The 24,690-nt window shown below is 40.6% G+C and overlaps 2 protein-coding genes across 5 annotated transcripts in view; one reads left to right on the top strand and one right to left on the bottom strand.

Annotated features, from left to right (window-relative positions):
• Positions 1–2,152: 2,152 nt before the first annotated feature.
• The window catches only part of LOC101466575 (BTB/POZ domain-containing protein 10), a 48,061-nt gene continuing 25,523 nt past the window's right edge, over positions 2,153–24,690 (top strand). The window contains exons 1-4 of one of the 2 annotated variants that reach the window (XM_004566094.4): positions 2,153–2,350; positions 2,477–2,504; positions 2,621–2,722; positions 3,216–3,387. In XM_004566094.4, the coding sequence (XP_004566151.1) occupies positions 2,495–2,504; positions 2,621–2,722; positions 3,216–3,387 (284 nt within the window). In that variant the 5' untranslated portion in view covers positions 2,153–2,350; positions 2,477–2,494. The remainder of the gene's footprint in view (positions 2,351–2,476; positions 2,505–2,620; positions 2,723–3,215; positions 3,388–24,690) is intronic. The other variant, XM_004566095.4, reaches the window with a different exon arrangement.
• LOC101465813 (uncharacterized) lies at positions 4,590–16,355 on the bottom strand. Of its 3 annotated transcripts, none has more exons than XM_076886886.1 (4): positions 16,254–16,355; positions 16,020–16,066; positions 8,313–9,672; positions 4,590–5,793 (listed from the first exon to the last, which is right to left on the bottom strand). In XM_076886886.1, the coding sequence occupies exons 3-4, from the start codon at positions 9,666–9,668 to the stop codon at positions 5,659–5,661; spliced, it is 1,491 nt and encodes a 496-aa protein (XP_076743001.1). In that variant the 5' UTR covers positions 9,669–9,672; positions 16,020–16,066; positions 16,254–16,355; the 3' UTR covers positions 4,590–5,658. The 3 variants fall into 3 exon arrangements, with proteins under 3 accessions (XP_076743001.1, XP_076743002.1, XP_076743003.1); XM_076886887.1 differs by having other exon boundaries at positions 16,182–16,272; XM_076886888.1 differs by lacking the exon at positions 16,020–16,066 and having other exon boundaries at positions 16,254–16,328.

The raw sequence follows: 24,690 nt of genomic DNA, 5'->3' as shown, positions 1-24,690 counted from the left end.
TTCGGCTTTGAATCGGGCGTTTACTTTTTTGTTTTGTTTTGTTTTTTAAGGAGAAATTTCCACACTTCATCTTTACCCTGCCAAAAAAAAAAAATCCAGTAGCCTATCATACTGGTAGCGGACACAGGGCCTTCTGATTAGGAGTGAGGCCGAAAACAGTGGTTGTTTCGTGTAACCTGAACATGAACTCTCGTGTTCTGATTAACCTTTCAACACCGTTTCAGCTTAAAGCTATTAAAACTGAACGGTGTTCCAGACGTTTCGCTGTGTGCTACAGAAGTTTAAGATAGCCGCGGTTATAAAGTTCTGGGTCCAAATCAACGTGTGAAATTACATTTTTTATTTTTTATTTTTTTAGTGTTCTTTGTTTGTTTGTGTTTTAATAATTTCATTAAATTGTTCGAGGAAAGAAAAATATCTAGTATAAAATTTTTAAAGGCTTTCAGATTAAATTTTGAACATTTAGTCAGCACCAAATTGATATGATTTAACAGATAAATATTGACTACTCACATTAAAATATGCCATCTTATTTGCTCATATGTCGATATCGGCCAGCAGGGCTAATATCACCCCATAATAATAATTTAAAAAATATAGATATATATATATCTTTGCATGAACTGCAGTTTAGCAACCAGTCACCTCAGCGGCTCTTCCTGCTTTTAATGCTTTTAATTTATCTGCCTGAGAGAGTTTCATCTGCGGTGATATTTCCTTTCTTGAACATGAGTTGCCCCCTGCTGGCTGCTAAAAGAATGCGACTTCAATCATTTGTAAAGGTGACAAAAGAAATCTGACAGATTGCGAGATGTATGGCGCTGTATTAATAAAATTGAATTTAACTCGAGGAGTGAAAGGTGAATGAAACTTCGTGTGTTTTTTTTTTTAAATATTTTTTAATAGTTGTTATGGGCCCTGTTAAAAACTCAGACATCTTTGTGACATCCATACTTATTTTTGTGACCTGGTAACAAAGTCCTAAGTAAAATTACTTACTTGCATTACTGTCTTTATCCTTATTTCCTGTTACATGTGTATTGTTACATCGCAGAGACTTACATTAAACATGGCCAGAGTTTCAAATAATGAGGTCAGCGTATATTCATGTAATCTCTATGACTGCTCTGCAGGACACTCCATATCAGACACCTGGACCTCCATTACTGACAAACAGCTCCCGTGGGCCTTTCTCACCCTGTGTGGAAGGCTCGGGTCTAAAGGTTTCAGGTCCTCTAATCAAGCTGGTCTATTTTTCTAGCAGAAGCTGAGATAGGAGGAGAGCTCAGTGGTGAAAAAGTTTTCTGTCTGTGTGGAAAGCTCACTGTGGACCTGGAGTAATGACTTCTTATAGAGAAGGCTCATGACAGTGAGGTCAGTGTACTCAAATGAGCTCCACGTCACCCCTCAATCCAAAGGAGGACCTTTGGGATGTGCTGGAACAGGAGAGACACATCATGGATGTACAGCACACAATTTGCTCACCAAATTCTGAAATGTTTTCAGCATCTTTTTGAATCTGTGCCATGAAGAACTGAGACAGCTCTGATGGTAAAATGGGAAAAACCTGATAAAGGCACGTTGTACCAGAGAAAGTGTCAAGTGAGTGTAATTTTGGGACATATGGAACCACCCAGCTTCTGATTGGAGCAGGTGCCCATGACTGCTGTGAAGTCATTTGACTCTGCTAAATGTTTGTTATGTTGTTTCCTAGTGAAGCCCATATGGATTGTAAGGGTTAATAGAGGCGTGTTAGAAAAAAGAAATACACGTGGAAGAAAAAAACTGGAATTATTCTTTCACTCCTTTCTTTTCGTGTCACGTTCATGTTTTTTCCATCATGGGAGTTTGTGGATTTTAGGATTATTTAGAGCTTTTCTCTCAATTACTTCCAGTTTTAGTTTTCCATTGTAATCTCTTGATTAACTTTTGTTTCCTGTTTATTTTCTGTTTAGTATTTTGCCTTCGGGTTTATTCGTTGTAGTTCTTTGTGTTCTCAAAGCCTTTTCCAGTGTTTCCCAGAGTCTATTTTCTGTGTCCTGGCTTCAGTGTTTACTTACTTCCTGTTTTAATGTGTTAGCTTGTTTCTTTTGTGTCTTGTGTCAAGTTTTACTTCCTCTGTGTTGTTTTTCTTCTTTCCCATTTGCTCTCCTTAGTTTCCCTCCCATTTCCTATTGTTACATAATCCTGTTTTTACAGCCATCTCCCTTTAATCTTTGAGGTGGCATTTCTTTAACTCCTCAGTGATCTGCCTTTGTGTGCTTCTTGTCTGTTTCTTGGACTTATTTTGCTTTTTTTGCACTGTCTGGACTTGTTGCATCTTTTGGACTTTGGACTGTCCTCATAAAAGGTGCGTTTTCTCCTTGTACAGTATGCATTTGGGTCATCTCATTTCAGATTAATATATTTTAAATGTAATTACTTAGTTGAGTCGCATACATTTATATCTCTTGATGTTATCTGTCTCTGTATGCAGTGTGGAGTAGCTGCAGAGATGTCGCTTGGTTGGTGATTTCTAATCTTTGTGTTTAAGTGACAGTAAAAACTCACCATGAAAAACATATAACGGCCCTTTAAGTGAGCGTGAGACTGCATTAAACATTCAGATCACTTCTTACAGCAACAGCAGAAGGACATCATCACATCCAGAGAGGAGTAAACATGAAGGCCACAGTGGGACTGCTGCTTCTGCTGCTCACGGTTTATTACTGCGCTGCTGCACGTAAGTCTGTCAGTCTGCTTTACAGTCTGAAGATAAATGTAATCTGAGGCCCTTTAATGTTTTTATTTGATTGGTCGTAACTTTTACAAGTTACACTGAGAAAATGAGTGAACATTATACCTCAGATTAATTAACTGGGACCACATCTGCAAAAAGGTTTGACAGCATTTCTAGTAGATAATGGCAGATGGTTTGAGCATGAATTGAGGCTGGGGTTTGAGGAAGGCCTGGGTTTTGTACCGGGCATACCCAGTTTCCTGTTTTATATTCTCCTTTTTATATTTTTGGAGTTTTCAGTTTGGATGTTACCTTTGCCTAGGTTATGTTTTTATTCTGATATTGTTAGGTGTTAAGCTTTTCCTGTCCTCCTATGTTCCCCATGCCTAGTTCTGTTTTGCTGTAGTACTTCCTTGATTTAGTTCATCTCTGTCTTCATTTGTACTATGGATTTGCAGCTGCCAACTAAATAAAGGTCAGTCTTTGGTTATTCAAGGTTGCCTCCAAGTCTGCATCTTTGGGTCCATTTCCTGCCTCACCATTAAAGAACGACACGGCTGCAGAATGGAACCAGCAGACCACGCCATACTTTTGGATGGGAGCTTACTGGAGAGTTTTCATGGCTTCTCAGGATTTAGGCCCAGATATCTGATTCAAAAGATATCAAGGTACTAACAATTGCACTTTCAGATATGAAAAGCATAACCAACTAGCATCCTCAGCTGCTTCCATTCCCAACTATTTTGAACATGCACTCCACAAACACCCACAACGGAGAACAAAAATGAAAAACATTCACACCTCTCTCCTCCATATTCCCCGGTTCCTAGTTGCAGCAACGGCAGCAAACCCGCGCCGAAGCCCTGTCGCATCAGCTGCAGTTAGGGAAGCGAGCGGGAAGCTGGCTATCACAAAAAAAGGGAGCAATGTTTTGCAACAATAAGGTTGTGAAGGTCTTGAGACAGCTCATTGGTTTTACACATAGTGAAATGTTTCTTGCGTGACACCTTGGTAAAATACCTTTTTATAGGCCATTAGTTGGGACGGGACCAGTGGATATTTAAAGTGACACTAGTTGTGTTGTTTTCATGCTGTTAAGCCCATCTTGTAAGGGCAACAGCTGACCCCTGGTGGCCACTTTGACTTGGACTGAATTACACTGATTTTGGGGGATTTTAGGGAAACGTGAAAACACAAGCGGAGAAGAAAGAGGTGTGTTTCAACAAAGTAACTTTTTTATCTTTTTTTTAATCTTGTTTCCAGAATGATTAAAAGTAAGAATTGAAATAAAATTGGTTTCAGAAGAATAATTAGGAAAAAGAGAGCTCTGAATTCAATCTTCCATATCTGATTGCTGTGAGATGTGAGGCTGAGACCAGTGAGGAGTGAAGCTTTCCCAGGATCAGACTCTAGGATGCTTTAGACACATTTAAGCAATAACAGCTTGACCAAAGTGAAAACCGACTGGACTCTGACCAAAAGCTTTTTGTCCAATGAGACGGAGGTGCTGGATTACCTCTGCACCACTGCTGTTCGGCTCTGATGTTCAAAGAGTATGTTTCATTTGTGCAAGCAAAACACATGTAATACATCAGCTGGCATTTATTCAGTAGTTTGTGCATCAGAACTTATCTGCAAGCATGTTCTCCTTGTCTGTGATGGTGGGTCTGGCCCACCTCTGGATCTGTACTCTCACTAATCCATCTGAAAACACTGAGATCATTTTAAAACATCTGTTGCTCATGTAGCTTGCCTTTTGTAGCACTTGGTTGAATATAAGGTCTTAATTCATCTTCACATATTCTCCATGTTTCATAGCAGAACACACAAACTCTGCTGGCAGACAGACTTAAATAATAAAGATCTTTATTTAGCACCATTTAAGAACTTGGTAAATACTGCATCAACACTCAACAGAAAGTGAACTTCTACTACGTCACAATAAATAAACTTTAACAACAGATTATTTGTTATGATGTTATGAACTACGACATGCTGTCATAGCGACATGGCATCAAAAAACTGCCACTGCCGGACAAACTTACAGAGCAATTTAAAAAAACATGACAGAATACTAAAAACTTTAGAACAACAGGTCAAAAGACAGTAATCAGTCATTTCTATCCCAGAAGTTTATTTTTCTTTTAATGGAAGCATGTTTCTTCTGTTCATGTTCCTAACATATAGTATTTGGATAAACGTACAGCTACACGTTACATGTACAGGAGCTGCTCAGCCACGAAGCTCCCAGCACACAGTGTTTGTGCTGATGTTGCAGGACCATGTTCATACTTGTAAAGGCAGACTGCACATCTGGGTGTATGATGTTTTAACCTTATGATAATGGGACCGAAAACACCTGAACTGAGGCGTGTGGCCCAATACTGTTGTCCATATAATGTAGATCAGAACTTTACAGCATATATAATAAAATACCTGAGCTCACTGATAGTGTTAATGTAGCTGTCCTTCTACTTAAAGACCCTCAGGCACAGGCTGAGTTTCAGCAGGAATGCTCGACACTTGACACACGCTGCTTCTCAGCTGAAGCTCATAAAATTGAACAGTTTTCCAGACGTTAGATGGTGTCTGCTAGGAAAGTTTAAGCGTGCTCCAAATTCAAATTCAAATTCAAATTTAAGCATGCTCCAATTGTGAAGTTCTAGGTCCATATTAATGTGTTAAATAATTTTTTTTAAAGTCTTCTTTGTTTGTTCGTGTGGCAGTAACGATTTCATTTAATTGTTCCAGGGAAGCAAAAAAATCTTATATAAAAGTTTTTAAAGGCTTTCAGATGAAATTCTGAACATTTAGTCAGCACGAAATTGATATGACTGAACAGATAACTATTGGCCACTAACGTCAACACAAACGTCACATCTTATTTGTTGACGTCAGCCAACAGGGCTAATAGCAGCCTATATTAAAACCTTGTGACCTCAGCGACTCTTCCTCCTTTTAGTGTCTCTGCCCTGAGAGAGTTTCATCAGCGGTGACTCAGGCCTGGGTGACCGTCCCTCTCCTTTGGGTTTGAAAAAGAAGGATTCGTTGAGTTTCATCTGGACCGCTCTGACCTGAGGACCAAAAAAAGTCACAGTGTTACTGAACAGTGGAAGAAACTTCAGTTACTCCTTTTCTCCTGATAAATATTTCTTACTGCTCAGCAAAAACAGAAATTCTTAAGTGTTTATAATGTCAAAATACACGAACCAACTGAAATGCACAGCCCTGGATAATTTTCTTTCTTGAACATGAGTTGCCCCCAATAAGATGCCTAAATTTGATACCCTCAGCCTCCTAGTTGTGTGTCTACTAGGAGGCTGAGGGGTAGCACTGCTGGTCACCAGTATTTTTAAGGGTGATAAGAGAAATCTGACAGATTGAGAGATGTTTAAAAAAGTGAATGAATCTTCATGCATTGTAACATCTAGTCCTTACTGAATTAATACTTTTTATCGGCCCTGCCAACAACTCGGACATCTACGTGACACTAATTTTTGCAACTTGTCAAAAGAGTCCTAAACAAAAGCATTAAAGGTGACCATATTATCTTTATCCTTATTTTGTGTTATATATGTACTTTTACAAGGTGTTACTCATAATCAACATGGCCTCAAATATTGAAGTCAGCGTACATGCACGTAATCCTTATTAGTGCTCTGGACATACGATATCAACAATGGTTTTCTAGTCTTGGTTATTGGAACTAGTCAAAGAACGTCTGTCACTGATTGAAAGATAATAATAATAATAATATATACATTATTGATCCCTGTGGGGAAATTCCTCTCTGCATTTAACCAATTCACTCAGCCATTGGGCGCCTGGGGAGCAGCGTGTAGGGACGGTACCTTGCTCAGGTACCTTCCAATCATGGGGCCACCACGCTACCTACTGAGCAACCCCTGCTCCTAAAACTTTGAACAACACAATGGTCGCTACTAGGGCTGGGTATCGTCACTGATTTCTAGAATAGATTCGATTCTGATCCACAAGGTCCCGAATCGATTCGATCCACGATTCGATTCAATCCGATTCGATTCGATTTTAATCGGGGAAATTTTGCCTCAGTCAGAAATACTATAATTCTGATCACGCATCAGTACATTTCCATATTTTTATATCTATAAAAAGAAAGCTGACACTTGCGAGACTTTATCAAAGGTGTAAGCATCACAGCAGATGCCTTTGTGTCAAAGTAACACAGAAAAACATGAAGGAGATTTTCCTGGCCTGGGATTTTATAGCAGATGACCTTAAAAATATTCTGCAGTAGATCAAAACGAAAGAGAACCATTAATCAACACATGAACATTACCTGATGCTGCTGAAGTGAAGCAGAGCAAAGTTACAGAATTGCAACACAGCTAAGTGTTTTGCAATTTTGCATAATTTTAAAAAGTTTAAATTTGTTCATAATTGAACAGCAGAAATGAGGCTTTCTTTTCAGAAGCGAGTAAAAGGGGGGAAAAAACAGCGGCCGACAGCGCTGTAAACAACGGCAGACTTGTGTGTAATAAGCAAGCGAGAGAGAGAGAGAGAGAGAGAGCGAGCGAGCTCTGCATGAAGTGTGATTTTATTGTGGTGGAAGCAAAACAGCAAAACTGGGAGGGAATTCATGACGATGTTTAGTGTGAAGTGTAGTTTGGATCTTCTTTTGCTGCTGGTTCAGTCAATATTGTTTGGAGAGAGATAAAAACCTACAGCTTCTGAATCTAGCACAAAAAGGGCGTAAACACAAAGCGCGGACTCGCCGAAACATCAGAATCAGCGAGCTGTCGGCTTCCAGCCCCGACCGTGTCCGTGCCGTCGGGTGAGAAAGCCACATCTCCGCGCTTTGTGTTTACGTCTTTGTGCAGAATCCGTGTACCTGCTCTTATTTACTGCTTTAGCTGTTTGGTGGTTGCTGAAATTTTGTGAGGTTTAACCCGAGATTCTTGCATTTCGGGCAAAATAAATTTATATTCAAAAATCGATTCAGCATTTTAATAAATCGATATCACGTTATCCAAGCTAGAATCGATTTTAATCGATAAATCGATAATCAAAACCCACCTGTAGTCCCTACTAGCGTGAGAGTGTCCTTAGAGCTGGTTAACTGCCCCTGCCGCCACTCTGCTGGTGAGTGTGTGTTTATATTGAATACTTTTAGTAAAAAATAGGATACAGGATAGGCTTTGAGTGGCAAAGAATGGGAAAATAAATATCAATAATTTGTAACTGTTAAATCTGTTTTTCATATTTTATCATGGTTCTTACACCTAAATCTTCCACAAACTAATCTTTACAGTCATACTTTTATTTTTTTTAAATCTCCCAGTAATCTCCTAAAAGAGCTGTACATTACATTTTTTTTCCACAAACAGGATAAAACAGCAGAATTCCCATCAGTGGGACATCTTACGCCAGTATTTTCAGTATTTTTGTGAAAAAAAAGAGAGAACTGCGATTTCAAGAGGCTTGAAGCTGAAAAACACATAAAAAGATATCTGGTGTTAGCTCTGAAGTTTGTAATATAAAGTTCAATATGTAAGATGAATTAATTTATCATCTGTTGCTCTGTAACTACACAAATAGGATCATGTGGTATCACCTGAATCAGGTCCAGCTTGCCAGCGCGGCACGGCTGCTCGCTGTCCTCGCTGGATGTCGTTGTATCAGCAGACTTTTGATCAGATTCTGACAACTGCGGACTGGGAGTTGTTTCTCCTCGACCCAAAAGCACCTGATTTTCTTTCACAAGTGAAGACCCAGATGGACCCATGCCTCCTTCTCCTTCACGGTTGACCTCCATTACTGACAAACAGCTCCTGTGGTCTTTTCTCACCCTGTGTGGAAGGCTCAGGTCTAAAGGTTTCACGTCATCGAAACAAACAGCTGGTCTACTTTTCTGGCAGAAGCTGAGGTAGGAGGAGAGCTCAGTGGTGAAGAAGTTTTCTGTCTGTGTGGAAGAGCTCACTGTGGACCTGGCAGGAAGTAATGACTTATTAATATGTGGCAGGCATGAAGGGGAACGCTCTCCAAGATCCAGGGAGGAGTCGACAATGATTGGCTCCTCCAGGAAAGGATGCCCCTCACTGAGCTTTAAATGCACTGAACGTGAGACTCTTTGCTCTCCAGATAAGTTTGCGTTTTCTTGTTTCAGAAGGGACTTTTTTCTCTGCTTATGTATCTTATGATGTCCTTTACCTTCTTCAGGTTCTTCTGGGTTTGGCTGCACAAAGAGCTGATGAGGCTGTGAGTCATGTGGCCATTTTTCTGATTCTTCATGAAATTGTTTAAGCTGTTGGCACTCGCCTTGCTGTGTTCGCACCTGAGGAGATAGCATAAGGGCATTGACTTCCCCGCTGGAGGGTTCGGAGAGCGATGTTCTGAAAGTCTTCTGGGTAATAAACAAGTCCTGGCTGTTGATGTCATCACTGGTGCCCTGAGAGTCCTGATCGCGGCTGTTCCCCGTCACTGCGTCCTGTGAACAGCTCTCAGCGCCTTTCACAGCCGCCTCCTCTTTGGTGGAGGATGACACAAGTTTAGGCCGTTTGACACGGATGTAACAGGGTGACACTTCAAACACCACTTTTTTTTTTCTTTTGCATTTCTTTTTGGAGTCTTGAGTCAGACGATCAGGCTTCAGCTTTTCATTTTGTTGCGGCTTTGATGCTTCAGGCTTCTCAAAAGGTTTTTCCTGGGCACTACCGCACTGTTTAAATACAACACTGCTGCCTAGCTCTAAGGCCAGTCTCCTTCTTTGCCTTTCTTTCTTCTTTTCCTTTTTCTTTTGTTTCCTTTCCTTCTTTTCTTCTTTGAGCTGGGAGTTTTTCTTTTTCTTCTGGATGCTCTCTTGTGGTTTCACAGTCATGTTGGTTTTGTGTTTTTTGTCTTTTTTGAGATCTTTTTTTCTTTTTCTTTTCTGATTTTCCAAAATGAAGTCTGTCTCCTCAAAGTCAATCATGATTCTGTTTAACAGGAAAAGGAAAGTAGATTATTCTCAAATACACCAAGTTTATGGTTCTTTTTTGTATAACGAATTAATTTTATTACAGCAAAGACAAACATACCATTCAATAATATTGATGTCATATCACTAAGTGTGCTATGTTTTTGTTTAGAGCCTTACCAAGAGCCTAAAGCATTACACAAACTCTCCCACACTTTACATTATATCAGAAAGAGACACGACACTCAAAGAATCCTGAATACTTTGCATTACATAATTTGATGAGAAGATTAATAGGTAACAACAGTCATTGGAAACCAAAATCAGCAATGCTTTGAGGACTGTTTTCAAAATCATACCAACAACATTAAAAATTGAAATCCGAGGCTGATCAAACTTGTGCCATAATGTGGATGAGTCATGTTTATGGACCCCATGTCCATAAGACCCTCCGGGACACTGTCGAAAGATCAGGCTCCTCTCAGAGCTAAATCAGGTCACTGATGGGCTCCTGGAACTCTGTGGTGCTTTTTGGCAGCTTTGGATGCTCGTAACATCTCAGATTCTTAATTTGATTCAAATCTGGGGAACATGAGGGCCATCAGTGAAATGAATACCTTCATTATACAAGAACTGCCTTTACCCTTACGCCACATGAGGCTGGGAATTGTCCTGTTTTGGTCCTGCTGGAGGTCCTTTTCTAGGCCTCCAGCAGTGCTCCTTGGGCAGATTCTGGTCCTGCTGCTAGTTTGATGTCATTTTGTAGCCCTGACCAGCTCCTGTCACGTAACACCACTTCTCCTGCTATCTCTTGAGAATGTAGTGGGAGACACAGCAAACCTTCTTGCAACAACATGCGTGGATGTGGTGTCAGGGAGGAGCGGGACTACTTGTGCAACGTGAAAGGCTGCAGGCGCAGTCTCATTGTGCCAGCAGTGATAAAAACACATAAAAAACTAAACTAAACTAAACTAAAACATATCTCAGAAGGGATAAGAAGCAATGATGTGTGGCCACCATCTCATGTTCTACTAGTGACTCAAGCAGAAGACATTTATGAGATTAAAAATTTAGACTGAAATGAAGTTTTTCTTTTACTTTTACAACACCGGTGAACATCCAAGGGAAAGACATTGAGATAGTGGACTCTTATAAGTACCTGGGTGTTCACCTCAACAATAAACTGGACTGGACTACAAATACAGACATCCTGTATAAGAAGGGCCAGAGTCGACTCCACCTGCTGAGGAGACTGAGGTCCTTCGGAGTCTGCAGGACTCTGTTAAGGACATTCTATGACACTGTGGTAGCATCTGCCCTTTTCTATGCAGTGGCCTGCTGGGGTAGTGGATGCACGGACAGGGACAGGAGCAGGATTGACAAACTGGTGCGGAGGTCTAGCTCCGTGCTGGGATGTCCCCTGGAGTCTGTGGAGGTGGTTGGCGAGAGGAGGATGTTAGTAAAGCTGACATCCATCATGAACAACCCACATCACCCACTGCATGAGTATGTGAGTGGGCTGAGCAGCTCCTTTAGTCAGAGACTGAAACACCCTCGCTGCAGGAAGGAGCGCTTTCGCAGATCATTCATCCCAACAGCAGTTAGACTCTATAACTCCTCAATCACGATGTCATAAGTCACTGGACTCTGAACATCCACGGTCACCACTTCATGCATAATGGACCTTCCATGTGTACGGACATGTGCAGGTATATATATATGTATATGTATGCATATGTATATTTAGTGTGTACATGTGTGTGTGTACATGTCTATACATAGGAATAGTAGTGGTACAATAGTTATGTCAAGCTATATAGTTTATGTCTTCCATATTTCCAACCATATCCATAATCACATACTGTGTATGCTACCATTGTATATAGTGTATTATCTTACTTTTTTTCATTGATTGTACTTATTTGTATTTTTGTATTTCCTTCTGATGTCTGTACCTGAGCTGAGGTGACGCAAAAATTTCCCCGTTGTGGAATCAATAAAGTCTTATCTTATCTTATCTCTTTCTTACTTTGAGTACATTTCAGAACCTGTACTTTTTCACTTTTACTTGAGAAAAGAATTTGAATCTGTACCTTTTTCAGCGCTTTTATTTAAGTACATAATGTGTATACTTTTGCCACCTCTGCCTCTATGTGAGTGAAGTTGCCCCCCCCCCCCCCACCTTCTTCAAATCCAACAAAAGTGGTATCAAACGTTTGTGCTGGTTTGTGCTGCAAAAATTTTCTTTTGTGCTGCTATCATTTTAAAGATATTAATAAAAATTTCTAGAGGTCATCAGAGGTCAACCAGCCCCCCCACATGAATTAAATCAAACAAAATGGGTGTCAATCAACTGTGCTACGTTTGTGCTGGTTTGTGCTGCTAAAATTGTTGTTTGTGCTGCTTCTGTTTTAAAGATATTAATGAAAATGTAAAGGTCAAAAGGTCAACCAGCCCCCCCACATTACCCAAATCAAACAAAATTCATGTCAAACGTTTGTGCTGGTTTGTGCTTCAAAAATTTTCGTGTGTGCTGCTATTATTTTAAAAATCTTAATAAAATAACGTCTTGATGCGTGCCTAATCATCCAGGTAAGTAAATCCCAAAGGGTTGATACTGTTCATCTGGACATTTTCAGTGGGAGAAACATTTCATCACTCATCCAAGTGACTTCTTCAGTCTCAGCTGACTGCAGGAGAACCTTCCAGATGAGGCAGGTGCAGTAGATCTCCTGGGGAGGGAGGCAAGAGAGGTCCCCACAATGCTCTCGGCTGCTCTCACTACCCGTTGTCATTTTTTCCTGCAGAACCCAATGCAGGAGTCATACCACACAGTGATGCAGCTGGTGAGGATACTCTTAACTGTGCCTCTGTAGAAGGTGCTCATAATGGGGGTTGAATCTCTTGTGCTTCTCAGTTTGCAGAGGAAGTAGAGTCACTGTTGGTCTTCTCCACATTCAGGGGCAGGTTTTTGTTGCTGTACCACTCTGCAAGATGGTTAACTTCACCCCTGTAGTAGATCTCGTTGTGGGTCAGCAGAATGAAGAGAAGGGGGCTCAACACACATCCTTGGGGAGCCCCCGTATTCAGTGTTCTTGGGCTGCAGGTGTTGCTGTCGACCCGTACTGTCTGCTGTCTTCCTGTCAAGAAATCTAGCAGCCCGTTATACAGCAAGGTGCTGATCCCCAGCAGATCCAGTTTGTGAATGAGTTGCTGAGTTCGGTATGCGAACTCAAATGGATCCAGGTTGGGCGAAAGCGATAATTTGATTTGATGCATGACTAACCGTTCAAAGCACTTAATAAGGGTTAGGGTGAGCAGCACCAAGTTCCTGGGGGTCCACATCAGTGAGGACCTCTCCTGGACCACTAACACAGCATCACTGGCCAAGAAAGCACAACAGCGCCTCTACTTCCTGCGCAAACTCAAGCGGGCAAGTGCTCCACCACCCATCCTGACCACATTCTACAGAGGAACTATTGAAAGTATCCTCTCCAGCTGCATCACTGTGTGGGGCGGTAGCTGCACTGACTATAACAGGAAAGCTCTACAACGCATTGTGAGAACAGCTGAGAGGATAGTTGGTGTACCACTCCCCTCCCTGCAAAACATTTACACCACTCGCCTCGCCCGCAAAGCCATCACAATTGTCAACGATGCAACCCACCCCGCGCACTGTCTGTTCAGCCTCCTGCCCTCTGGAAAGAGATACAGAAGTCTCCGCTCCCGCACTACTAGGCTCACCAACAGCTTCATCCACCAGGCTGTGAGACTGCTGAACTCTCTTCCCTCCTGGCTCCCAGCCAGCAGAATCACCAGATTGGCAGAAGTATAGGAAGACAGACTGGACTCTACCCCTCCCACCCACCCCCACCCCCATCCACGCACACTCTCCAACAAGGAAACACTCTCTGAACTAAGAACTGGAAAACATTCCTGACTGGAAACAACTACCTCTGCATTGCAATTGCACACACCTGCTGCTATATATTTTTAGTATTTCTTTTAGCACTATTTGTATTATTATATTACTATTACTGCTGCTATAGTCTTATGCTGCATTAAAACAAAATACCCCTACCAACCACAACCTGGGACTACCTCAAGTAGACTAGTATACTATTTTCCAGGGAACACTGTTGGAACACTTTTATTTATTTTTTTGTCTATCCTGTTACCTATTTAATATTACCTTATTGTTAGGGCTGTTTTTTGTTGTGCATCTGCACTTTATTGTTGTCAATGTCTACGCATGGGACAGTGTGAAACGTAATTTTAATTCCTTTGTATGGCAAGTACATTTGAAGAAATTGACAAATAAAGTTTTCTATTCTATTCTATTCTATTCTATTCTATTCTATAATGATGGAGGTGAGTTTGACAGGACAGTAGTCCTTAAAGCAGGAGGTAGATGACTTCTTGGGTACAGTAATGATGGTGGAGGCTTTGAGGCATGTGGGAACGACGGCCTGACCCTAGTGATGTGTTAAAGATGTCTGTGAAGACATTTGGGAGTTCCACAGCATAGTCCATCAGTGCTCGTCCAAGGATGTTATCAGGACCTGGAGCTTTGCGTGTATTGATTTTGGCAAGGGATCTCTGTGACATCATCGATGCATTTTGGGATGTAAGCAATGACAGTTTCTGTATATTCCTGAAAGTCTGTGGTGTTGTCATGTGTGGCAGCCTGTGGTGGAAAAGCAGTCTTGCAGTGCCTCTGAGGACCCTTCTGGCCACACCTGTACCTGCTTATGAACTGGTTTGGTGACTTTGACCAGGGGCCTGGGGGAACCCATGACACACCTAGGTTTCTGCCTAATAGGTGGAATTAAGACACAGTTCCAAAAGCAAACACAACTGATCAGTGCTGAGAGTGGTCCTGTTGCTGAGGTTGGGGTGATCCTGTAATCTCTTATGAACTACCTACAACGCTTCCGTGACTGGGATGCAAGTGAAGACAGATGTAACATCTCTCTCTCACTGTACATGTACTGTTTATAAAATTAGGGAAACATAACCAGAACAAAAAAAATAATTTGCAGGACAAATGTTTGACATCCATTTTGTTCGATTTGAAGAAGGTAGGGGGGCCAACTTCACTCACATGTGTTTATAAGGTTGGGAAAACCTGCAGTCAGCTGAGACTGAAGAAGTCACTTGGATGAGTGACGTTTCTCCAACTGAAAATGTCCAGATGAACAGTATCAACCTTTTGGGATTTACTTACCTGGATGATTAAGCATGCATCAAGACGTTATTTTATTAATATTTTTAAAATGATAGCAGCACAAATAAAAATGTTTGCAGCACAAACCAGCACAAACATAGCACAAACGTTTGACATAAATTTTGTTTGATTTGGGTAATGTGGTGGTGGGGGGCTGGTTGACCCTTTGACCTTTACATTTTCATTAATATCTTTAAAACAGAAGCAGCACAAACAACAATTTTAGCAGCACAAACGTAGCACAGTTGATTGACACCCATTTTGTTTGATTTAACCTCCTAGGACCTGGCGTCCACATATGTGGACATCACATTTTCGGTTATTTAGACCAAAATACTCAATCTTGCTCTAGAAGGGCCTGATATCCACCTACGAGGACATTATACTGCTACAGTTCTATCAAAATTTTAAACGAATATCCTCATATGTGGCTCTTATTTTTCTTAAAAATAAAAATAAGGTAAAAAAAATAAAATCTGGTAATTCTTTGTTTTTACATTCATCGAGCCCCAATATGCCCAAATATCAAAGAGAAATTAAAAATGAATGCCGTGGAAGAGTTCGGCTCATAGGAGGTTAATTAACGTGGGGGGGCTGGTTGACCTCTGATGACCTCTAGAAATTTTTATTAATATCTTTAAAATGATAGCAGCACAAAAGAAAATTTTTGCAGCACAAACCAGCACAAACGTAGCACAAACGTTTGATACCACTTTTGTTGGATTTGAAGAAGGGGGGGGGGGGGGGGGGGGGGGGCAACTTTACTCACATCCTCTAGCCTGCCTTTAACACTTCACTCCATCCTAAAAGGTGAGGGGAATGATACGAATCAGCGACTGAAACCTACTGAATGGAAGTATTTCGTGTGCTTCTCCACACGTTTCTTCCCCTTTCTGTACCTTATTATAAATTATGGTGCCTAAATCAGTAAGCTCCTATATAACTGGTTACTACCGACGTTTCAAACTAAACTGTTTAATGGTTGTAGGACCAAGCAAGGTTATGCTATCTTTACTTTTATTTGAAGATTCTAAGTACAAGTGGAGTGTGTAACATTGTAGCGATCAGTGTAACTGAATCTGGGGATTAGCAACACGAGTTAAAATGACTATATTACAGGGTAATGGATGTTCACTCACTTTTTTTCCAGTTCAAGGTGGCGGCGGGTGGGGGTGGGAGCTTTAGCCTATCCCAGGTTAAGAAGGGGAAAAAACCCGTGGTGAATTATCAGAAGAATAGACTGAAAGTTGAGGTTTTAAAAGTCAATTTCGTAGGTCAACTATTCCGGAGGGCGCTATTACCTGTTTAGAGCCTGAAAATTATAATATCATTATACAGAAACCTTTTTTTTTTTAACATAAGCTAATTGTTACCTCCGAGGGCAGCTTCAGCTCCAGCCACAAACTGCACTTCAAAGGGACCGCCGAGAGTTCATGCGGCGTTCACGGACTTCTGTTAAATCCCGACTCTTGAGAGTTAGTGGAACGCGTATTAAAATATTTAGACATAATGCATTAGAAAAGCTAAGTGTATAAAATGGGGTTTTGTTTTTTATTGCTTGTAAATAGTTTACATTTCCCTGCTGTCACAGGTTACCAGTCCATCACAAAGAAAGACAGAGAGGTGTTTAGACTCATACTGGCTGATTTATTTCCATCAGACTTTATGAACATGTTTCTGGACTGTGAGAGAACAATACAAACTCCACAGAAGGACCCAACAAGTAAGCAATTTTCTTGTTTCCCACTAAGGGCAAGCACACTAACACTTTCACCTAGTGAAACACTGTCACCTAGTGGTAGACCAAATACTTTTACCAATAGTATTTTAAACTACAGTTTAAGACATGTACTCATAACAACGTATTAAAAAAAATTAAGGGGCATGGCGTTGGTGGGTATAAAAATCCATGAAAAAATAACGTTTTTTCACATTAAAGTGGCAAATTTTGGAGAAAAAAAGCGTGAAAACTTGGTGAGAAAATGACTAAATATATCTATAATTATATATTTAGATATATAATATATAAATCTCCCTCTACCATTGCTTTTTCTAAAGAAATTACTGTACTGTGATTCTATTATAACTTATTGGCAGATTTGGGGCTCAACATAGCAATATACAGTGCAGAAGTCTTGAGCCGCCAAACAACACAGCTTGAACTGTCTTAGCAAAGCGCTCCTGTAATTTCTTTCAATAGTCTTCAGGAATATATATATATATGTGTGTGTGTGTGTGTGTGTGTGTGTGTGTGTGTGTGTAGGGAGAGAAGGGAGAGAGAGATGTATGTATATATATATATATATATATATATATATATATATATATATATATATATATATATATGTATGTATGTATGTATGTATGTATGTATAAAACCCTTTCCCTGGGAACTTTGCACATATACCAGAAGTATGTTTTGTGTTGCCATGCAGACTCCCAAAATTGTCAGCTATTTTTGGTCTGCCTGGGAGTTTGAAGGATGCTATGAGTAAGACTTTTGCTGCCCTGCAGCTCTAAATGACCGCAGTCTGTGGGGGCTGATGGGGGTGATTAACACGTATGACTCAGACGATACTTTGCCTCAGGGTGAGATTTCTACTCTTTTCACGCTGTTGTGGGTTTACAAAAGAATTTAGATACTAAAACAGCAACAATAAGCTCTGACACATGTGGAATAATCATTGTTTTTCGGTGGGGTCTAACATGTGGACTGATTTAAATCTCCTCATGTGAAGACTGACAATGAAGACCTATCAAAGGCATTAGCATGTTGGATGTTATTCCTATAATTCCTCATCTTAATGTTCCCATTGTGCTCCCACGTGAATCGTATTGGGGGCATCTCATTTTCATCTGGGGGGAGTTTTTCTGTTTCCATGCCAACCACATGGAGCTAGGCATCGAAGCTCAGAGAGAAGGGGTATGTGTGTATGTGCGAGTATGTGTGTGTCTACGTGTGTGTGTGTGGAGGTATATTTCCCTTCAGGTGTTTTGGTCTTAAATTGCTTCCCTCCCAATCTACCACTGTTGCACTCCAGATGACAGTTCACAGCATTACTGTGTGTGTGTCTCTGTGTCCTGAAAGAAGCTTTTAGGTGTGAGGTCTATATTTAATGCCATGCTGCACAGTCCTTATATACAGGGAGTGCAGAATTATTAGGCAAGTTGTATTTTTGAGGAATAATTTTATTATTGAACAACAACCATGTTCTCAATGAACCCAAAAAACTCATTAATATCAAAGCTGAATGTTTTTGGAAGTAGTTTTCAGTTTGTTTTTAGTTTTAGCTATTTTAGGGGGATATCTGTGTGTGCAGGTGACTATTACTGTGCATAATTATTAGGCAACTTAACAAAAAACAAATATATACCCATTTCAATTATTTATTTTTACCAGTGAAACCAATATAACATCTCCACATTCACAAATATACATTTCTGACATTCAAAAACAAAACAAAAACAAATCAGCGACCAATATAGCCACCTTTCTTTGCAAGGACACTCAAAAGCCTGCCATCCATGGATTCTGTCAGTGTTTTGATCTGTTCACCATCAACATTGCGTGCAGCAGCAACCACAGCCTCCCAGACACTGTTCAGAGAGGTGTACTGTTTTCCCTCCTTGTAAATCTCACATTTGATGATGGACCACAGGTTCTCAACGGGGTTCAGATCAGGTGAACAAGGAGGCCATGTCATTAGTTTTTCTTCTTTTATACCCTTTCTTGCCAGCCACGCTGTGGAGTACTTGGACGCGTGTGATGGAGCATTGTCCTGCATGAAAATCATGTTTTTCTTGAAGGATGCAGACTTCTTCCTGTACCACTGCTTGAAGAAGGTGTCTTCCAGAAACTGGCAGTAGGACTGGGAGTTGAGCTTGACTCCATCCTCAACCCGAAAAGGCCCCACAAGCTCATCTTTGATGATACCAGCCCAAACCAGTACTCCACCTCCACCTTGCTGGCGTCTGAGTGGGACTGGAGCTCTCTGCCCTTTACCAATCCAGCCACGGGCCCATCCATCTGGCCCATCAAGACTCACTCTCATTTCATCAGTCCATAAAACCTTAGAAAAATCAGTCTTGAGATATTTCTTGGCCCAGTCTTGATGTTTCAGCTTGTGTGTCTTGTTCAGTGGTGGTCGTCTTTCAGCCTTTCTTACCTTGGCCATGTCTCTGAGTATTGCACACCTTGTGCTTTTGGGCACTCCAGTGATGTTGCAGCTCTGAAATATGGCCAAACTGGTGGCAAGTGGCATCTTGGCAGCTGCACGCTTGACTTTTCTCAGTTCATGGGCAGTTATTTTGCGCCTTGGTTTTTCCACACGCTTCTTGCGACCCTGTTGACTATTTTGAATGAAACGCTTGATTGTTCGATGATCACGCTTCAGAAGCTTTGCAATTTTGAGACTGCTGCATCCCTCTGCAAGATATCTCACTATTTTCGACTTTTCTGAGCCTGTCAAGTCCTTCTTTTGACCCATTTTGCCAAAGGAAAGGACGTTGCCTAATAATTATGCACACCTGATATAGGGTGTTGATGTCATTAGACCACACCCCTTCTCATTACAGAGATGCACATCACCTAATATGCTTAATTGGTAGTAGGCTTTCGAGCCTATACAGCTTGGAGTAAGACAACATGCATGAAGAGGATGATGTGGACAAAATACTCATTTGCCTACTAATTCTGCACTCCCTGTAAAAAAGTCTCCAACATCCACATTTACACATCACATATTTCTTCATTATTATTCATTCCTTCCTTCAAACTGACTGAAAATCTGACTTTGAAGCCTGACATATTTTTTTCCTTGTTTCCTTAAAGCTCACGATGGACTACTTAAAAACTTTCACTTTTTATCTTTGGCACTCATGGTGATTATTAAGTGTGTTTGGTTTCACTGCTTTTTGAGAGCCTTAAGATTTTTATTATTGTTAGGTTGAGGTTTTGAATTATTTCAATTATAATTTGAGTAATTTTAAGCATTTATTCTTGTTGTAGTTAAGCTCTAGTTATAGGTTTGTTTGTTTTTTAGACTTTTGGATGCGGATTTAGATGGTTTACAGTTCTGGTGCTGTCTTTGAATTCAGTCCCTGTGTTTTCCCTTCACTGTCTCGTCTTTCTGTATTTTTTCCCTTGTCCTCCCTCCAGAGTCTCTTTGTCTCGGTCTTTTGTTCGACTTTGTATTCAGTAATATGTCTTTTGGATTGTTTCCTGTTTGCCTTGATAGTGTATTATGGGATTTACTTCCTATTTACTCTGTTCTCTTGATTACTTTCACATGTTTCTTGTCCCCTTCCTTATTGATATTTGTAGTTTTGTGTAATATCCCTGTATACTGTTGTGTACTCAGACTCCTACATGCAGCTACTAGAGTCAGGTTAACTGGCTATTTCAAATTGCCCATAGGTGTGAATGTGAGTATAAATGGTGCTCTCCATTAGCCTTGTAACAGATTGCCGACCTGCCCAGTGTGTGTGCCCCGCTTCTCACTCTATAGCAGCTGGGACAGGCTCCAGTTCCTCTACGACCCTAAAGTGGGTAAGCAGAAGAAGATAGATGGACTTTATGTCTTTCATATACATTCAAACTACCGTCACAGTGGTTTGAGTGTGTATGAAATATTTGCCAGATTTACTACTACTCATGTTTGTAACATATTTTGCTGTCAGTTTGGGCTCTTTTGCCATTAGTCAAGTTAATTTATTCATAAGCAAATTTAAAAACAACAGAGGAAGACCAAAGTGCGGAACACACTGAAAAAAAAAGATGACAAGACACAAAAACAAAGAAAAGTGGGGGAAAAAAGCTTTAGAGTGTTAAAGTAACCAAAGAATTATTCCAGAGTGTTCTAGCTTAAAAGACAGGTCTTCCTGTCGTGTCCGATTTGGACTCAATGCAGAACTCATAAAATAGGTTTCATGTACAGGAAGGAACAGGAAAACAAACGCCAAATCAGACAAACGTAAGAATTCATAAGAGACAATTCCACTAACTGTTTGCAATTCAACAATCAACAATCAAATCCTCCACCTTAGGTAGAGAGCAGCCGAGTCATCCCAGGTGTGGGAGCTGAAGAGCGAGAAAAAAGGAGGACCCGCCTCTGAAACACAAGGCGTGGTTAACTTGCACACACTCAAACACCATACACACACTGACAGGGAGAGGGGGATAGAAAGATAGTTTAATAATAAAATAAAACAACTGCCTTCTCATCCCAGTCAGTACTCTAAGTGTTGACTTCTTGGCATCACTACAGCACCAATAAGGGCATCACCAAAGTCAATATAATTTATTTACTCAGAGCATCCACATAAATCAATTTAACTGATTTCTGACAGATACCAACACTTTGGCATTTTTAAAAGCCTTACTTTGGTTTGATTCAGTTTTATAGCTACCTGTTCTAGTTTGAAAGCCTTCGACAGATGTCAGGTTCACATTGTGTGGTAGTCACTGCTGGCCTTAACCGCCCAGTCCATGTTGGATTGATAACATTCAAAACTGGTGCCTTGACTTAGCTTTTAAAAATTGGTTTCAGGATTCCTTAGCAAGAGTGTTAGCTTGTAACAGCTTTCCCAAGATATTTTTTATCCATCAGTTTGGCTGTTTTCACAATCAGAGAGCTGAGTGCAGCAGAATAAAGTGAATTTATTAAAAGAAAACTGTATGAAGCTGAAAGCCAGAATCTGATGAATCGTAATAACCTACTTTTCAGCAGTTAGACTGCTTCAAATTGTCAGACAAACACTTTCTCTTTCAGCATTAAATGATGTACTCTGGCAAAATCGCAGAGATTGGTGGAATGTGAAAATGCCTTATCAAAGCAATCAGTCCAGCTACGTGTAGGGAATTCTGACTGTAGTAACAGTGCAGTGTGGTAGTAAAACCACGCCTCAGGTGGCAGTGTGCATCTCTGGGAGAAGAAGCGAGAGGCATGAACAGCTTGTAACCCCTACATCATAAATCCCACCTCCTCACCATTCTGTGTGCATACATGGAAAGGAGGAGGTGAGAAGAGCAACAGCAAGACCCTCAGCCCCAAATAGAGCAGGCATCAGTGGCAGCAGACGGCTTAAGTGGAGGTGGTGCAAAGTGGCCCACAGATGCACAGCAGTTTCAGCTTCAGATTAGACATTAGTCAGTGTGGGATAACATTTCACCTAACTAATGCAATCCTCAGTATTTTGTGAAAGCCTTACATTAGTGAAAACCTGTAACTGTCACAATCTTTTATACTAAACTGCATATTTCTAGCAGACTTACTCACAGGACATCTGACCTTTTTGTTACTATTTTCATCTGCAGCAAAAGCCCTTATATATGTGTGCAACATTACAGTAAACTGTTATAGATATCATCATTTCATGTTTCATGAGTTTTGCTCAAATCCCATCATATTTTTTATTCTTGCACTCTTCTAATGTTGCATGATTTACAGTTGGAAATAATCTTGTTATTGGGCTTTGGTGCTGCCCTTCAGTTTACTGATGATCTGAAACAAGTGTTTACAGCTTCCTACGGGGAATACGTTGGTTGTCCTACGTCCCCGTAGACAGAAATATGATTGTAACCCATGTGAAGTCAGGAAAGTGTTTACTGAGATTACAGAGAAAGAAAACCATTTCTTCATAGACTTCTAAATAACTGCCCATGGCAACTGTTTTCAGTGTAAAACATCTGATGATATGAATTGACTGGACTGATGAGCTGTGGAAACACAGTAGCCAGCTGGTGATGGTGTTTGCTAAGGTGATAATGTCAGACGCTGTGTTTTCACTGTATTCCATTTTCCACAAATGGTCAAAATGATCCATAACTCAAGATTTTAGTATTTAAATCACATGTGTGACAATCCACAGCCTTTAATCACACCCTACGTCTCAGTTGGAAAGAGCCACTCCTGCACTCCGTCGTTTGTCAATGTCAGCCGTCATCTTGGGACCTTCTAAAAGCCAAAACATCAACTGAAATAGGAATCCCCTTATTTACACCCCTTTACCTAGTTTTAATGCTTATATTATTTAGCATTAATGCTGTTCACTTCTTTGTTTATAGCCTCACTTGCCCTTCTGGTGATACAGAGAGAAAGTCTTTTCCTTGTCTTTCAGAAATAAACCATCTTCTTACTTGGAGACAGAAATAAGGATTAAAAGAATACATCCGTCTCAGACAGTTTCTCCTGTCCAGTTTGAGAATATCAGGAGAAACACAGAAAAGCAGAAGGTAAAATACAACACTGTCAGTTTCCTTGTCTTTTTGGCTTTGCGTGCCATAAGAAAGTCTCTACACATTGAATGAGCATGAGGCAATAAGAATGACAAGGTCCTAAGCTAAGGTCAGAGGTCGCTGTAGTAGTGTCAAGGCGAGTGGAGGTCAGCCCGTCTGAGAAGACCCCATAAATCTTACAGGGCTGGTATGCAAACAACTTTAATCACTGAACACGAGACCTGTTTGTTGGATCAACGGGTTCAACAGCAGACTTCAGAGTAAAGCCAATATTTATGAATTAACATGTTTGCTTTGCATGATGGTTAAACACAAAAGGCTCTGCAGGTAAATCTAAAACCAATGATTTGGCTTTGTTGTCTCTGTGTGGATTTATAAATAAGACACATTTACTTCTTCTCTCACGTTTTAGTTATGAATGCTTGAGCTGCTTGGCATAACTAGTGATGCCGTCATTCCCGTTTTTACTCGTTCAAAAAGAGGTCAAACAATTGTCAGTATATCCACCGGGGATGATCACATTTCACGAGAGATGATTTTTTCTGCACTTTGTGAAGCGTTGCAATAAGACACTTGTTGTTTTTTGTTTAATTTACAGTAAGGAACAGCTCTCAGATTACAGTAGGTGTAGTGTGAAATATCAGTTTAATGCTGGCAAATTTAGCTGCCAGTACTTTACTGTAATTCGACAGCGTGTCATGACATAGACATCCCCGGCTCCTCCACATTTAGAAAACTCATACCTTTGTGCTTACCTAATATGCAGCGTATGTGCCCGTAATAAGGCCTAGACTTCTTCTTTCAAGTATAAGCTATTTGGTCCCGTGGCTCAATTACCCTTGGGACACCTGTGACTGAAAACTAACCCAGACGTCTAAATGACAGAGCTGCACTGAGTGAGACAGGGAAGGGATGAATTAGGATTATTCAGATTTTGTAAAGATAAAAAAAAACGATATTGCTTTTTGTCTAATATAGTTTAAAACATTTACCTTCTGAATGCTGCAAAACTGTTATCAAAGCTTATGGGAGGTATGCCTGAGAGCCAAGAGAAGCAATAAATAAGGTTAAGGAAATACATAGTACAGTTACATGTTCCAGTCAGAGTCTGACGCTTTACAAAGAGAGAAATGATCATTTTGATTGTGATAAGAGTTTTTTTTTTTTAAATGTCTTCGTACAGTACAAAGGGAACAACAAGCATCCAGCAAGTAATGCAACTTTTAGACATCATTAAACAATGCAACAATAAATGGAACTGGGCTATTTGGTTTAAACTAACAGGACAACTCAAAAAATATATCCATCCATCCATCCATCCATTCGCTTCCGCTTATCCTTTTCAGGGTCGCGGGGGGGGGGGGGGGGGGGGGGGGGGGGGCATTTTGCTGGCATGGTTCAGATGCACATGTCCCCTTAGAGGGAACAGGACACTGCAAATCAATACACAGATTTTCTGAACTATTGCCTTTCTCCTGTAATGCAACATTTTTATGGTTTGGATGGTATATAAATGGTCAGTCACCAGTTCTTAACACTGATCACCTACAGGGTGTTATGGAGCACTCCGTAAC

Source organism: Maylandia zebra, linkage group LG7 (genome assembly GCF_041146795.1).
Source record: "Maylandia zebra isolate NMK-2024a linkage group LG7, Mzebra_GT3a, whole genome shotgun sequence".
Lineage (NCBI taxonomy): Eukaryota > Metazoa > Chordata > Actinopteri > Cichliformes > Cichlidae > Maylandia > Maylandia zebra.
This window is presented reverse-complemented; position numbering and strand designations above follow the sequence as displayed.